General features: G+C 37.3%; 1 protein-coding gene across 4 annotated transcripts in view; it reads left to right on the top strand.

Annotated features, from left to right (window-relative positions):
• AKAP6 (A-kinase anchoring protein 6) overlaps window positions 1–16,247 on the top strand; it is a 603,334-nt gene that overhangs the window by 539,027 nt on the left and 48,060 nt on the right. For all 4 annotated transcript variants that reach the window (XM_053594741.1, XM_053594742.1, XM_053594740.1 and 1 more), the window contains one exon: window positions 12,389–12,604. In XM_053594741.1, coding sequence (XP_053450716.1) covers window positions 12,389–12,604 — 216 coding nt within the window. The remainder of the gene's footprint in view (window positions 1–12,388; window positions 12,605–16,247) is intronic.

Raw genomic sequence — 16,247 nt, 5'->3', positions numbered from 1 at the left:
TTTATAATATACCTTTACCCACCAATGAATAATCCTGTCATAAAAGTATAATGCTTGCCACATAATGGATACCCAATGGATGCTTTTGCTATAAGAGATACTATTCATGTGACCTTTGTCAACATTGTCCCCCAAAATAATGATCCTAAAGCAACCAGTCAACAGCATCTTCCGAAGAAGCCCAGAAGTTCCAATGTAGCTTTTTACTGTTGATACTTGCTCTGTGCTCTTACTAGAGCATGGCTGTAGGCATTACCATTATCTGTATCCAATACCTTGTACTTTCCAAGCGATCATCATCATTTTGTTATACAATTTAAGCTTTCAGAGAGCAGAGCTTCTATTTAACTTAACACAGTGGCATGTGTGTTCATCATTAATTAGTAAATTGATTAATTTGATGAAATAACAGAGTAAAATCCCCAAATGTTGGATGCAAATAAACTAATACATCAGCGTTCTTAATAAGTATATTGAAAATTCTGGAGATCAAGAAAATATTAATAATGTAAAGATAGTGTGAGTTCAAAGATGTGTAGTGGCACCAGAGAATTTGGGGTTCTAGCAAGTTTCTGGGTGATGCTAGTACTTGGCCTGGGGATCACATTTTGAGCACCTCTATTCTAGAAAATATGGTCACAGGTGTCAGACAGAAAATAACGGCCAACATCATGAGATTAAATGGTAAAATACAGAAAATGTGAAAAACATATGAGTAAGTGTAGGAGATTCTCACAAGGGTATGGAGCTGCCCTCTTGACTCTATTTAAGCTAGAAGACCTTGCCTGATTTGTTTATTCCTCCTTTCTCTCTGAGTGCTTCCTTAATCCTACTAGATTAAAAGGGATGAGCCCCACATATGTAGATTGTACCCTTTTCATTGTGCTTGACACATGAAGGCATGCTCAATAGTTATTGTTAAGCAGTTGATCAATCTATAAAAAGGGGTCATACCTGCCCATATAAATGGGATTGCTTCATAGATATTTTTTAATTTAATAGATCACCTAAAGACGCACTGCTTTGTTTATATTGACTTACCTAATGATGCTAAATTAACTGCTACGAAAATGACCTAATAGATATTGGACACAAAGCTTTGGAGTTTCTCAACTTTGTTTCTCCATGTTTTTAACATATGCTTAGTTTTAGTATTTCTTTTTTTTTTTTTTTTATTGTTGGGGATTCATTGAGGGTACAATAAGCCAGGTTACACTGATTGCAATTGTTAGGTAAAGTCCCTCTTGCAATCAGGTCTTGCCCCCATAAAGTGTGACACACACTAAGGCCCCACCCCCTCCCTCCATCCCTCTTCTGCTCCCCCCCCCATAACACTAATTGTCATTAATTGTCCTCATATCAAGATTGAGTACATAGGATTCATGCTTCTCCATTCTTGTGATGCTTTACTAAGAATAATGTCTTCCATTTCCATCCAGGTTAATACAAAGGATGAAAAGTCTCCATTTTTTTTAATGGCTGAATAGTATTCCATGGTATACATATACCACAGCTTGTTAATCCATTCCTGGGTTGGTGGGCATTTAGGCTGTTTCCACATTTTGGCAATTGTAAATTGAGCTGAAATAAACAGTCTAGTACAAGTGTCCTTATGATAAAAGGATTTCTTTCCTTCTGGGTAGATGCCCAGTAATGGGATTGCAGGATCAAATGGGAGGTCTAGCTTGAGGGCTTTGAGGTTTCTCCATACTTCCTTCCAGAAAGGTTGTACTAGTTTGCAGTCCCACCAGCAGTGTGAAAGTGTTCCCTTCTCTCCACATCCACGCCAGCATCTGCAGTTTTGAGATTTTGTGATGTGGGCCATTCTCACTGGGGTTAGATGATATCTCAGGGTTGTTTTGATTTGCATTTCTCTAATATATGGAGATGATGAACATTTTTTCATGTGTTTGTTAGCCATTCGTCTGTCATCTTTAGAGAAAGTTCTATTCATGTCTCTTGCCCATTGATATATGGGATTGTTGGCTTTTTTCATGTGGATTAATTTGAGTTCTCTATAGATCCTAGTTATCAAGCTTTTGTCTGATTGAAAATATGCAAATATCCTTTCCCATTGTGTAGGTTGTCTCTTTGCTTTGGTTATTGTCTCCTTAGCTGTACAGAAGCTTTTCAGTTTAATGAAGTCCCATTTGTTTATTTTTGTTGTTGTTGCAATTGCCATGGCAGTCTTCTTCATGAAGTCTTCCCCCAGGCCAATATCTTCCAGTGTTTTTCCTATGCTTTCTTGGAGGATTTTTATTGTTTCATGCCTTAAATTTAAGTCCTTTATCCATCTTGAATCAATTTTTGTGAGTGGGGAAAGGTGTGGGTCCAGTTTCAGTCTTTTACATGTAGACATCCAGTTCTCCCAACACCATTTATTGAATAGGGAGTCTTTCCCCCAAGGTAAGTTCTTGTTTGGTTTATCAAAGATTAGGTGGTTATAAGATGTTAGTTTCATTTCTTGGTGTTCAATTCGATTCCAAGTGTCTATGTCTCTGTTTTTGTGCCAGTCCCATGCTGTCTTGACCACTATGGCTTTGTAGTACAGACTAAAATCTGGTATGCTGATGCCCCCAGCTTTATTTTTGTTACTAAGCACTGCCTTAGCTATACGGGGTTTTTTCTGGTTCCATACAAAATGCAGAATCATTTTTTCCAAATCTTGAAAGTATGATGTAGGTACTTTGATAGCAATGGCATTGAATAGGTAGATTGCTTTGGGAAGTATAGACATTTTAAGAATGTTGATTCTTCCCATGTATGAGCATGGTATGTTCTTCCATTTGTTAGTATCCTCTGCAATTTCCTTTCTGAGGATTTCATAGTTTTCTTTATAGAGGTCCTTCACTTCCTTCGTTAGGTATATTCCTAGGTATTTCATTTTCTTTGAAACTATGGTGAAGGGAGTTGTGTCCTTAATTAGCTTCTCATCTTGACTGTTATTGGTGTATACAAAGGCTACTGACTTGTGGACATTGATTTTATATCCTGAAACATTACTGTATTTTTTGATGACTTCTAGGAGTCTTGTGGTTGAGTCTTTGGGGTTCTCTAAGTATAAGATCATGTCATCAGCAAAGAGGGAGAGTTTGACCTCCTCTGCTTCCATTTGGATTCCCTTTATTTCCTTGTCTTGCCTAATTGTATTGGCTAGAAGTTCAAGCACTATGTTGAATGGTAAAGGTGACAGAGGACAACCTTGTCTGGTTCCAGTTCTAAGAGGAAAAGCTTTCAGTTTTACTCCATTCAGTAAAATATTGGCTGTGGGTTTGTCATAGATAGCTTCAATCAGTTTTAGAAATGTGCCACCTATGCCTATACTCTTCAGTGTTCTAATTAGAAAAAGATGCTGGATTTTATCAAATGCTTTTTCTGCATCTATTGAGAGGATCATGTGATCTTTATTTTTGCCTCTGTTAATATGGTGGATAACGTTTATGGACTTGCGTATGTTAAACCAGCCTTGCATCCCTGGGATGAAGCCTACTTGATCATGATGAATGACTTTTTTGATGATAAGCTGTAATCTATTGGCTAGGATTTTGTTGAGAATTTTTGCATCTATATTCATGAGTGAGATTGGTCTGAAATTCTCCTTTTTGTTTGTGTGTTTTCCTGGTTTTGGTATCAGGGTGATGTTTGCTTCATAGAATGTGTTGGGGAAGATTCCTTCTTCCTCAGTTTTTTGGAATATTCCTGCAGTACAGGAATAAGCTCTTCCTTGAAGGTTTGATAGAATTCTGGAGTGAAGCCATCTGGACCAGGGCATTTTTTAGTTGGAAGCTTTTTTATTGTTTCTTTGATCTCAGTGCTTGAAATTGGTCTGTTCAGGAGGTCTATTTCTTCCTGGCTAAGTCTAGGGAGAGGGTGTGATTCCAAATATTGATCCATTTCCTTCACATTGTCAAATTTCTGGGCATAGAGTTTCTGGTAGTATTCAGAGATGATCTCTTGTATCTCTGTGGGATCAGTTGTTATTTCCCCTTTATCGTTTCTGATTGAGGTTATTAGAGATTTTACTTTTCTATTTCTAGTTAGTCTGGCCAATGGTTTATCTATTTTATTTATTTTTTCAAAAAACCAACTCCTTGTTTCATTAATTTTCTGAATGATTCTTTTGTTTTCAATTTCATTGATCTCTGATTTGATTTTGGAGATTTCTTTTTTTCTACTGAGTTTAGGCTTAGATTGTTCTTCTTTTTCCAATTCCATAAGATCTCTTGTGAGATTGTTGATGTGCTCTCTTTCTGTTTTTTCGAATGTAGGCATCTGAAGCGATGAATTTTCCTCTCAAAACTGCTTTTGCAGTATCCCACAGGTTTTGGTAGCTTGTGTCTTCATTGTTGTTATGCTCAAGGAAGTTAATGATTTCCTGTTCTATTTCTTCCTGCACCCATCTGTTATTCAACAGAAGATTGTTTAATTTCCATGCCTTTGGGTGGGGTTGAGCATTTTTGTTAGAGTTGAGTTCCACCTTTAGTGCCTTATGGTCTGAAAAGATACAAGGTAAAATTTCAATTCTTTTGATTCTGTTGATATTTGTTTTGTGTCCCAGGATATGATCAATTTTGGAGAATGTTCCATGGGGTGATGAGAAGAACGTATATTCTTTATCTTTGGGGTGGAGTGTTCTATATGCGTCTATCAAACATAGTTGTTCTAGGGTCTCATTTAAATCTCTAATATCTTTGTTTAATTTCTGTTTAGAGGATCTGTCCAGTTCTGTAAGAGGTGTTTTAAAGTCCCCTGTTATGATAGTATTATCAGATATCATTTTGCTCAGACTGAGTAAGGTCTGCTTCAAGAATCTGGGAGCATTTAAATTCGGTGCATAAATATTTAGAATTGAAATGTCTTCTTGTTGTAGTTTTCCCTTGACCAATATAAAGTGACCATCTTTGTCTTTTTTGACTTTAGTTGCTTTAAATCCACATGTATCTGAAAATAAGATTGCAACTCCTCTTTTCTTCTGAATTCCATTTGCCTGAAAAATTGTCTTCCAACCCTTGACTCGGAGCTTTAATTTGTCTTTTGAAGCCAGGTGTGTTTCTTGCAGACAGCAAATGGATGGCTTGTGTTTTTTAATCCAGTCAGCCAATCTATGTCTCTTCAGTGGGGAATTCAAGCCATTAACATTTATTGAGATAATTGATAAGTGTGGTAGTATTCTATTCGTCTTATTTTGTGAGAGTCCACTGCTTAGTTTTATCTTTTGCATCAGTGTGGAGGTTAGGTTCTATCCTTTAATTTCTGAGTTCTTACTTTGCTGCTGATCCATTGTGGTGGTCAGTGTGCAGAACAGGTTGAAGTATTTCCTGTAGAGCTGGTCTTGTTGTGGCGTATTTCCTCAATGTTTGTATATCCATAAATGATTTGATTTCTCCGTCAATTTTGAAGCTTAGCTTAGCAGGGTACAGAATTCTGGGCTGAAAATTGTTCTGTTTAAGTAGATTAAAGGTAGATGACCATTGTCTTCTTGCTTGGAAAGTTTCATTAGAGAAGTCTGCGGTCACTCTGATGGATTTGCCCCTGTAGGTCAACTGGCGCTTACTCCTGGCAGCTTGCAGAATCTTTTCTTTTGTCTTGACTTTGGACAGGTTCATCACAATGTGTCTTGGAGAAGCTCGGTTAGAGTTGAGGCGACCTGCGGTCTGATAGCCCTCTGAAAGCAGTGTGTCAGAATCTTTGGTGATGTTTGGGAAATTTTCTTTTATAATATTTTCTAGTATGGCTTCCATTCCTCTGGGGCATTCTTCTTCCCCTTCTGGAATTCCTATAACTCGTATGTTGGAACGCTTCATAAAGTCCCATAATTCTGACAGTGAACGTTCTGCTTTCTCTCTCTTCTTTTCTGCCTCTTTTACTGTCTGAGTTATCTCAAGAACTTTGTCTTCTACCTCTGAAATTCTTTTTTTTTTTTGTAGAGACAGAGTCTCACTGTACTGCCCTCGGTAGAGTGCCGTGGCATTACACAGCTCACAGCAACCTGTAACTCTTGGGCTTAACGCGATTCTCTTGCCTCAGCCTCCCGAGTAGCTGGGACTACAGGCGCCCGCCACAACGCCCGGCTATTTTTTTGTTGCAGTTTGGCCGGGGCTGGGCCTGAACCCGCCACCCTCGGCATATGGGGCCGGCACCCTACTCACTAAGCCACAGGCACCGCCCCTCTGAAATTCTTTCTTCTGCATGGTCTAACCTGTTGCTGACACTTTCCATTGCATCTTTAAGTTCCCTAATTGACTGTTTCAGTTCCTTCAGCTCTGCTATATCCTTTTTATATTCTTCATATTGTTCATCTCTTATTTGATTCTGTTTTTGGATTTCCTTTTGGTTATTTTGCACTTTATTAGCAATTTCCTTCATTGTTTCCATCATTTCTTTCATTGTTTTCAACATGTGTATTCTAAATTCCCTTTCTGTCATTCCTAACATTTCTTTACAGGTGGAATCATCTGCAGTAGCTACCTCATGGTTCCTTGGTGGGGTTGTTCTAGACTGGTTCTTCATGTTACCTGGAGTTTTCTGCTGATTCTTCCTCATGAGTGATTTCTTTTATCTGTTTCCTTGCCCTAATTTTCCTTTCACTTCCTCTTGCTCTTTAAGTTCTTGTGCCTGTGGACTAAGGGTCACAGGACCAGAAGGGTGAGAAGGTTGAAAAGCAAAAAAGGGATGAAAGAAAGGAGGACCGAGTGATAAGAAAAAAAAGAAAGATAGAGAAAGGAGAGGGAGTGGGTATAAGGAATATTGACAAAAAGAAGAGAGGCACAGAAACAGGGAGACAGGGCAATATACGTGTACAGTAGGGTACTTTGACACAACCTTAAAAAATCCCACCTTCTGGGGGTGCCCAGTTGGGTGGTTCCCTTGAGGTCAGCGGCTCTTTGCTAACCTGATCAGACACAGTACCCTACCTCCACCAAGTAGAGAAGAAAGACAAAAATGCTATAAATCAAACCAAAACAAGCAAACAGAAAACTTTATGGGGATAAAATTGGGTGAAAAACCAAATGATAGCGGTAGAAACACTAGCAAAAATGAAGTTCTAGTTATTGAAATAGGCAGCAATGGGAAATTATAATTAAACTAGAAAAATTAAGAAAGAAAAAGGGATCTGTATGGAAAAGATTGAAATTAAAAAACAAAAGAACATCAACAACGTCAAAATAAACAAAAAAAAACAACCAAACAAAAAAAAAGAAAAAAATACACCACCAAAAACAAAGCAGTTTGGATATGTTATTGAATATTGTCTGGGCAACACGTGGTCTTCTGGGGTATGAGATGTTAATCACAGTTCTGATACGACTGGAGGCTGCTGATTTCTCAAACCCCAGCAGGTAGACACCCTAAATCTCTCTTCAGCCCACTTAAAAGGCACTTTGAACTTGTAAACTTGCTGAGCAGAAGCTTTCCCAGCTTTCTCACTGGAATCACTGCTGAAGTGGCTATCCACTTACCCAGTGTGCCAAAACTGGTCTCACTCTGCCCCTGAGGGTTAGGGCTGCAAGGCAGCTCAGACCCCACCCTTAGGCTACTTGGTTGCTGGGTTACCAGCTCCCACCCATTTCTAGCTCTGCGACCCTGAGGGCGGAGCTTACTGGGGCAGATCACTGACAATGGTTCCGTGTGACCCACCGCCAAACACTATTAGCTCTGTCTGGCTCAGCGGCTCAGACTGGGGCCCTAGACAACGGCCAAATTTCTCCGCAGTCCCGCTCAGGCTCTCCCCAAGGCAGTTCAGCTGAGTGCCAAGTCCAAAGACACCAAAACAGTTCACAGGTAAGGCCTTTCTGGTTTGCAGTCTTGTTGCTACTGAACTTGCTGCTACAGTTGTGGGCGGGTTTAGATGGATTGAACACACGCGACCACTTGCCGGTTTTCCACTGTTTTAGTCCTCCTCTTGGGGTCCAGACGTCTCTCGCTGACTCCCTGTATCCTCATAGGAGTGATCATAGGCAATTCCCACCAGCCAGAGATGCCTGGAGTCCTATCTCCCCAGACTCACGGTGTCCAGATGCAAGGAAGCTGTTACTCGGCCGCCATCTTGCTCCGCCTCCAGTTTTAGTATTTCTTTCTTCAATATTCTTTTTCTTCTTAACTAACCTTTACCTACATTTGGTTGTATTTGGTTCCTACATTATATTTGTTCTAAAAATTCTTGGTCTAATTGTGGTTGTTCTTTTTTTTTAGAGACAGAGTCTTACTTTATCACCCTTGGTAAAGTGCCGTGGTGTCACAGCTCACAGCAACCTCCAGCTCCTGGGCTTAGGCGATTCTCTTGCCTCACCCTTCTGAATAGCTGGGACTACAGGCACCTGCCACAACACCCAGCTATTTTGTTGTAATTTGGCCGGGGCTGGGTTTGAACCCACCACCCTCGGTATATGGGGCCGGTGCCCTACCCACTGAGCCACAGGCACCGCCCAATTGTAGTTGTTCTTTTATTATAAACTTATTTACGTCCTTTTGTGATGTAGACTACACTTGTTTAATGTCAAGTATGTATGTATCCAAGTAAATATTAATGTAATCTTTCTATGTAGTATGTTTGCATAGTTAGCATATAATGAAAAAAGTACAGGAATTGAAAGTCTTCCCCTCAGCTGTGTTAAATTGAAGCCAGTGTGAAGAATGAAGTTGCATCACATTTGGCTTGGTAATATGAGTGGTTAAACAGTTTAAAAAGTTGACAGAAGAAGTCAGGGGAATGAAAAAAAAAACCCAAAACACCTCTGCGCATTGCCATTGGTCCATTGAAAGTCAAACTGATGGTTTATCAATGTAAAACAAAAACCTTTAGTCTTTTGGCAACTGTTATTATGATGTGATTTTTAAAAATGTAATGTGTTTAGAGGATTAGAAATGTGATCATTGTAAAGGAAAATAAGACATTTTTATTTTACTTTGGTATACTTCTTATTTTTATAGAAAAATCTGCCTTTTAAAGAAACTCTGTGGAATTACGTAGAAATTTAAACAAATAAAATAGGTCATTAGAAATTTATAAGTAGCACACAAAACAATTGGGTTCTGAGATAATGCTAAGGTACAATGATAATCTCCATACTAACCTCCATATCCTTGAAGAAAGGAGTTGTCTAAATATTACCCAATGATAAGAATAACTAACTATAAAAAAGCATTTGAAATCCTTTCCCCTCTTGTGGCAGTATGACTTTGCAAGGGAACCAACTCATCTCAATAGATGTCAAAGAAAATGCTTCAAAGTTGGCAGTAATGAAAAGCATTCCGTACTTTTCTGTTTCCTACCCCCTTTTCTAGCTGCTTCACTCTTTCTCCCCAGTAGACTAGGCATCCCCACTGCTCAAGGCTATTTGCTTATTTTCCAACTCACCACGCCTCTGGGACTTCTATCCTTCTAATCACCATTACCCATCTTGGGCCACATCTGGTTCACACCATTTCCCTGGTGATTTCATCCACTCCTCCAAAAGCAACTTGCACACACTTTTGTTAGCACCTCCCTCTCTGCATGATACTTGGTACATACTGACTTGAATAGAAATAATAACTTGTCCCTTTTTGAAACGTTCATTCCTGGAACAGTTCCTGGAGCATGGAAAGTACAGTACATATTTGAGAAGGTCAGGGAGATAGGGATGAGTTCGTCTCATTCTTATGCCTTACTTAGATTGCTCAGCTTGGGTTTCTTTTTAAATGCATTTTTTCCTGAAATGTAAGTCAAAAGTAGTTATAATAATCATTTGTTCCTATGTAACTATATTTTAACATTTCTCTATGCATAGTTTATTATGGAAATATCATAAACTACTGATTCTAAGAAACATTGCCAGCAAATCCACTGATATTATTTATTATGTGTTTATGATTATAAATACATATGTATATTTTAATGGTTGTCATGGAAACCCATTTATGTAGAAGAATATTATTTTTATCTATTATATCTCCTAGATACAAAAAAAGTACTGAAAAATATGTTTTCCATGTAAAATATCTAATTTCCCCCTCCTTTTTAAGAGTGGCATTATTTCCTAAGTGTATATGTAGGATAAATTATTAACTCAGAATGTAGACTAGACTCTTTGGTTACTTAAAGTAAAAAAAAAAAAAAAAATGCAGAATTGTGAAGATCCAAAACTCAAATATTGAATATCAATAGTAACTGCTTTCTCAATTTTAAAACCACAGTATCATCTTGACTGATTCACGTTAAGATGGGAGGGGGGAGGAATCATCTGGATATGTAAATACCAAATATATTCTAGATACTTACAAAAAAAATTATGGCCAATTATCTTTATGAAAATTTCCCCTAACAACCTCTCAAGTGTCGTGTTTCAGAACTTTGAAAATGCCTGAGAGGTAAAGGAAGTCCATTGGAGTGCTTTGCAGATGTTACCTGACGTGGCCTGTGCTAACTCTGCATACTCCCATAGTGCCATCTATTGCAAATTTCAATTTGCTAAGAACTTTGGTACTTTTTGTTGGCTTGACAAATACAGTTATTATTCTAGTTAACATCCAAGTTGGTTTTGCAAAATCCAGTTCTGTGGCATAGAAATATCTCTTGATTTTCCCACCTGTTTTACTTTTAACAAATTAACAACAAAATAGAAACAAAACCAAAATCCTCAGTATTCATATTCATGGGACTCACTTGGATCAATTTCAGTTGCCCATAAGAGTATCTTGAAGTGTAATATTGGGCCAAAAATTGGCCAGTATTAAGTGGGCTTCATAGTTTGACCTGGCCAACAGTTGTTGTAGAATAATAGAGCAAATTAAAGGGGGACAGATAGAGAGGGGAGAGAAAGAAAGAAAGAGACCAGCAGGTTTTATCTGTGAATGTCTAGGGAGTCTCTCCTAATTCAGCATTGAACTAATGAATAGCATTGGTAAAGAAATTTGTCAGACCTAGTGGTTATATCAGGAGCTTTATGGAAAAATAGTAACAAACCCTAGGAAAATAAATAAGGATAAGTTCAGGAAACATTACTGCAATGCTGCACTGATGTAAATTGAATAATAAAATTCCTAGTCATATTTTGCTATAAATAGAGGTTTGGGGATTTGTCATTCACCTTATTTAAAATTCAGAAATATTAGAGGTACAGGGTTCTCTCATTATAGAAATAATAGAATTCTAGCTATTACAGAGTTGGGGTCATTTAAATGGCTGTAGCATGCATTATATCAATAAGTGGAACATCTATATGAAACGTCCACCTGCTGATCTAATACCCCTAACTCTCTGCACATTTCAGCGAACTGCTCTTAATCATTTTATGACTTCTATGGGGCGGCGCCTGTGGCTCAGGGAGTAGGGTGCCGGTCCTATATGCCAGAGGTGGCGGGTTCAAACTCAGCCCCGGCCAAAAAAAACCACAAAAAAAAAAACATTTTATGACTTCTAATGAAGCCTTATCTAGATTAACATTTTAAGCACAAATACTTTTAGACATTAAAACTCTCACACTAAATGAAATTGCATTGTCTTATTTACCCTTGTTGATTAATAAGCAATCTGTTAACTGTTAGAACAGTCCAATTGTGGCAGTAGAAGATGATTAGTAATTCAGTGATGTTTGTGGATATAATCATCATTTCTCCCGAAGGCTTTGAATTAGAATATCACTTATACACTATCCGTAGGCAAAGAAAAGATATAATATTTTTAGACATGTGTACCCACTATTTTGCTTGAATCATTCAATTTAGGGTCACTGCAGCAATATAAATGCTTCGGGGGGCAAAATGCTATTCTGATGTATGCTTATCCTTCTTAAATAGTGTGAATGTTTACTAAAAGGAGCACAGCAACCAACAAATAGTGCAGTAATAATCCAATATCTTAATTTTTGTTTTCAGAACATTGCTTTGTTAATCAAGCTTTGGAAGAAGAATATTGCTAATATTTTTTTTCAGATGATAGATTTCATATATCAAAATTCTTTGCAATCTTATTTAACTTATTCTCAAAATGGAACATTTTGCCTTCAAAGAATTTTAGAAAAATTCCATTTCCTTTTGGAGGATTATTGTTCATTTTTCCTTTGACCTTGTATCAAAACATGTCAATCTGTTTGGCATTCATATGACCTAAATGATTTATTTCATTAGGTTAGATATTGTGAATTACCTAGGTGTCAAGGGAGGACCCTACATGTCAGAGGGATACATCAATACAAAAGGAAGAGGAATGAGAAGCAGCTGATTTATTTAGCATTAGTTTGCTATCAAAAAGTCTCTCCAATCTAGAGGAGACTTCAGGGCCCTTTTTCTTGTCCTGTTCTTAGCTGAAGGTATCACAACAATTTGAAATTGTGGTAGAAGAGGGTATTTCATGTCTTAGAGATCTCTGCCTAATAAACACTCATTGATCCATCTCTCTCTGTTTCAGTCCCTCTGTCGTGAAATCAAGCAGCGACGCCGAGGAGTGGCTTCCATCCTGCGATTATGCCAACATCTTCTGGACGACAGGGACACCTGCAATCTGAATGCAGACCACCAGCCCATGCAGCTGATCATCGTGAATCTCGAGAGAAGGTGGGAAGCCATTGTCATGCAAGCCGTCCAGTGGCAGACGCGGCTACAGAAGAAGATGGGAAAGGAATCTGTGAGTGTTTTCTTTTTTCTTTTTTTTTAAGCACTATGGTCTCTCTCTGTTGTGTGTTTTCTGTTTTTTTTTTAAAGGCAAAAAATAGTTATTTTAGGTCTTGGAAAATGGGGTCATCCACTAAATGAAACTCTATTTGTAATAACACAGAGGTTTATTTGCCTTACTAAAATGCATTTTAGTGTATCTCTTTGTCTTTTTTAAAAAAATCACATTGAGATTTTGCTTAACCTTACCAACCTAAGTCATTAATTTCTTCAATCATTCCTTCACCAGTTATATTCACTAATCATACAATACCACATGAATATTTTGCTAAAAGGTGGCTTAATACTCAGAGTGCATGGAGCAATGTGTATGATCTGCAGATAATGTGATGAAATAAAATATATTATTTACCTTTTCCCTACATAATATGAGTTAACTCTGTCTATTTGTATGCCAGTCCCCCATTGTTCCTCCTAGGAGCTTCTTCTGATAAAGTTATATTGCCGAGAATTGACAATTCCTGTCAGAATTTTAATACAGTGCTTAAGGTAAGGTTAGTGATTCCTTCTAAGGTTTTTCCAGACTGAGGGCAGGTTCAAGCTGTTGCTAGGTGAAGGAAATATATGTAACGAGAAGTAGTTTTATTATAATATAGAATGCACACTTGTCCAGAAAGCTCTCATATCCTTAAGGGGAAAAATTTATCCATAAAAAGATTGTACTTCCCAAATGAACTTGAGGTGAGTAAATATTACTTGATGACCCAACTCAAGTGTTTAACTTATATAAATGAAACACATACATACACAAATAGAATGGAAAGCTTTCCTTACATGTTTATATCCATCAGTTCTATGTCTTTGGAAAGTTCAAGATTCAAAATTGAAAAATCAAATGTCAATACTCTGTTCCTGAAAAATGATTTCCTCCTATGAATTCTAATTTTAACCAAGGTTTAATATTTGCTATCTGATCTGTTTGGCACTGGGGACTGGGAACAAAAAGAACAATGAATCAGTAAGCCTCCTCATTCTTTTTGCATTTGTAGCTATATTGAGTCTAGGGGGTGATTTTATCCTCAACAGTTCTGTTTAATTGTTTTGAGCTGAAGTTGTTAAATTTCTTAAGACTTTCAAGTTATTACCAGTAATCAGCGTCTACATAATTGGATGTCTTTTCTTGAAATGACCTGTTTGTTGTGAAGCTATTTAGCTGATTTGCTTTATCGCATTTTGTTTTTTGAAGTCTCTACTTTTCTTTAGCTTGGCTGCTGAATATATAGGCTGTTTGAAATGATGAAAGTAGAAAATAAGGTCCTCTATGCTGAAAAGTTTGAAGATCACTGCCAAGAAAGGGATGGAGGAGTAGAGAGTGATCTAATGCCTACAATACAGTGAGCACAGGTTACATCATTCACTGGGGGATATTTCTCTACTTCTGATCTCTGTTGCTTGGGCAAAGAGTCCAAGTTACTTTGAGGAGCAGACAAGTACTTACTTAATCAATGTGGGAGGCTGCCTTTGCAGAGAATTAGAAGCCTCTAAGACTCCGTGGTTCTCAACCTTCCAAATGCCATGACCCTTTAATACAGTTCCTCATGTTGTGGTGACCCCCTACCATAAAATTATTTTTGTTGCTACTTCATAACTGTAATTTTGCTACTGTTATGAATTGTAATGTAAATATCTGATATTAGACGACTCCTGTGAGAGGCTTGTTCGACCCCCAAAGGGATTGCGACACACAGGTTGAGAACCGCTGCTCTAAGTGGCTATTTGGTTGTTCATCATAGGTCTCCACTCCTATCTCATCATGCTTGTACATAGGAACTTTCACTAGGACATACTTGCACGTAGTAGGTGTCTGATGAATGAGTGAGTACATGGTTCTATTTAATAAATTTTGTTTCATTCTGGCATTTGGTTTGGAGTTACTGTATCTATGTTAATTCTACTTTTTCACATTTTCATAAAGTAGCTTTGTACCATTATGTTTCTATAAGAATATTTTACCCTCCTAACACTAAGACAATGACCTTTGACCTGCTCAGACTCCAAGACCTAGCTCTTCAACTCGAGGAGACTGTCAGTCTCTGCATGGAGTCTGGGAAGGCCAAGGTGGTTAATGTTACAAGGCAAAGTTCCAGAGAGGATGGGATTACATATACAGGGAGCTCCAGAGGTGCTCAGAAGAATCCTCTCAAGGCTTCAGCAGAAGAAACCACCTGAAAGGATTAGAAGGAAAAATCCATGGAGCTCAGTTCCCTTTGCTGTCAGTAGAAACCTTCATGACTTATAGGACATGTGATAGAGTACTAAGAAGGGCTTTGCCTTAGAAATGGAGCAAAGAAATGAAAATTAGACTAAAAATTGCTTTTTTCTTCTCCCAAAAGCTTAGAAGCAAGGCCTGAATGGATAAAAATGTTTCAGAATAATTTAACTACATTCCAAGATGAAGCTCAAGAATATTTATAGGAGTAAAAATGCCCAGTATCCAACAAGGTAAAATTTAGTGTCTGGCATCCAAACAAAACCTACCAAATCTGCAAAGAAGCAGGAAAATTCAGCTGATTGGGAGAAAAATATCAATTAATATAAACTTATCCAGAACTGACACAGACTATAGAATTAGTAGACTTGAACATATAAAGGTGTTATACCTGCATTTTGTATGTTCAAGAAGCTACAAAAAACAACGAGCATATTAAGAAGACACAGCATCAGCGAGTTATGAAATATCTTCAAGAAGCCTAATATGTGTGCAATTATAATCCCTAAAAAATGGAGAGAAAGATGATTTTTGAAGAAATAATGGTGAAAATTTTCAAATTTGATGAAAATGATAGGCTCACAGATCAAACCTAGACAAACCTCAAGCACAAGAAACATGAAGAAAAGTACACATCAGAATCATAATAAGAGAATATCTTGAAAGCATCTAGAGGTAAAAGATACATTATCTATAGAAGAACAAGAGGAAGAGAGAGAGCAGACTTCTTATTGGAAATAATTCAAGTCAGAAGACAGTGGAGTAACATCTTCAATGTATTGGAAGAAAATAACCCAGAGTTCCCTATACCAAGAATATCATTCAAAAAGGAAGACAAAAATAAAGAGCTTTTCTGCATCAGATGCTGAAAATATTCATCACCAGCAGACTTGCTGGTATTACAAGAAATGTTAGAGAAGTCTTTAAAACAAAAGGATAATGATACCAGATGTAAACCTGGATTTGCACAAAGGAAAGAAGAATGCTCACTATGTAAAACACAATTACATGGGTTAATGTGAAATACTTTTTCATATTATTTAAATAGCTTTAGATGGTATCTACTAAAGATAGTAACAATATTTGTGGAATTTATAACATATGTAGAAGTAAAATGTATGACAACATTATCACAAAGGCCAGGAAATGAGAAATGGAACTATATATGGTTTCTATTCTATGTGAGGTGCTATAAAATGATTAAAATGAAGACTGTGGTAAGATAAAATGTATACCATAACGCTTAAAAGAAAAAAAACTATAACTAGTAAACCAACAAAGGAAATGAAGTGGAATCATTAAAAAATTCAATCCAGAAAAAGAGGTAAAAAGAATAAGAGACAGATATACCAAATAGAAGAAAAGAAAGATGAAAGATTTAAACTAA

Source organism: Nycticebus coucang, chromosome 6, assembly GCF_027406575.1.
Source record: "Nycticebus coucang isolate mNycCou1 chromosome 6, mNycCou1.pri, whole genome shotgun sequence".
In the NCBI taxonomy this organism is placed as follows: Eukaryota; Metazoa; Chordata; class Mammalia; order Primates; family Lorisidae; genus Nycticebus; species Nycticebus coucang.
Note: the sequence above shows the minus strand (reverse complement) of the source record. Positions and strands in the feature narration are given on the sequence as shown.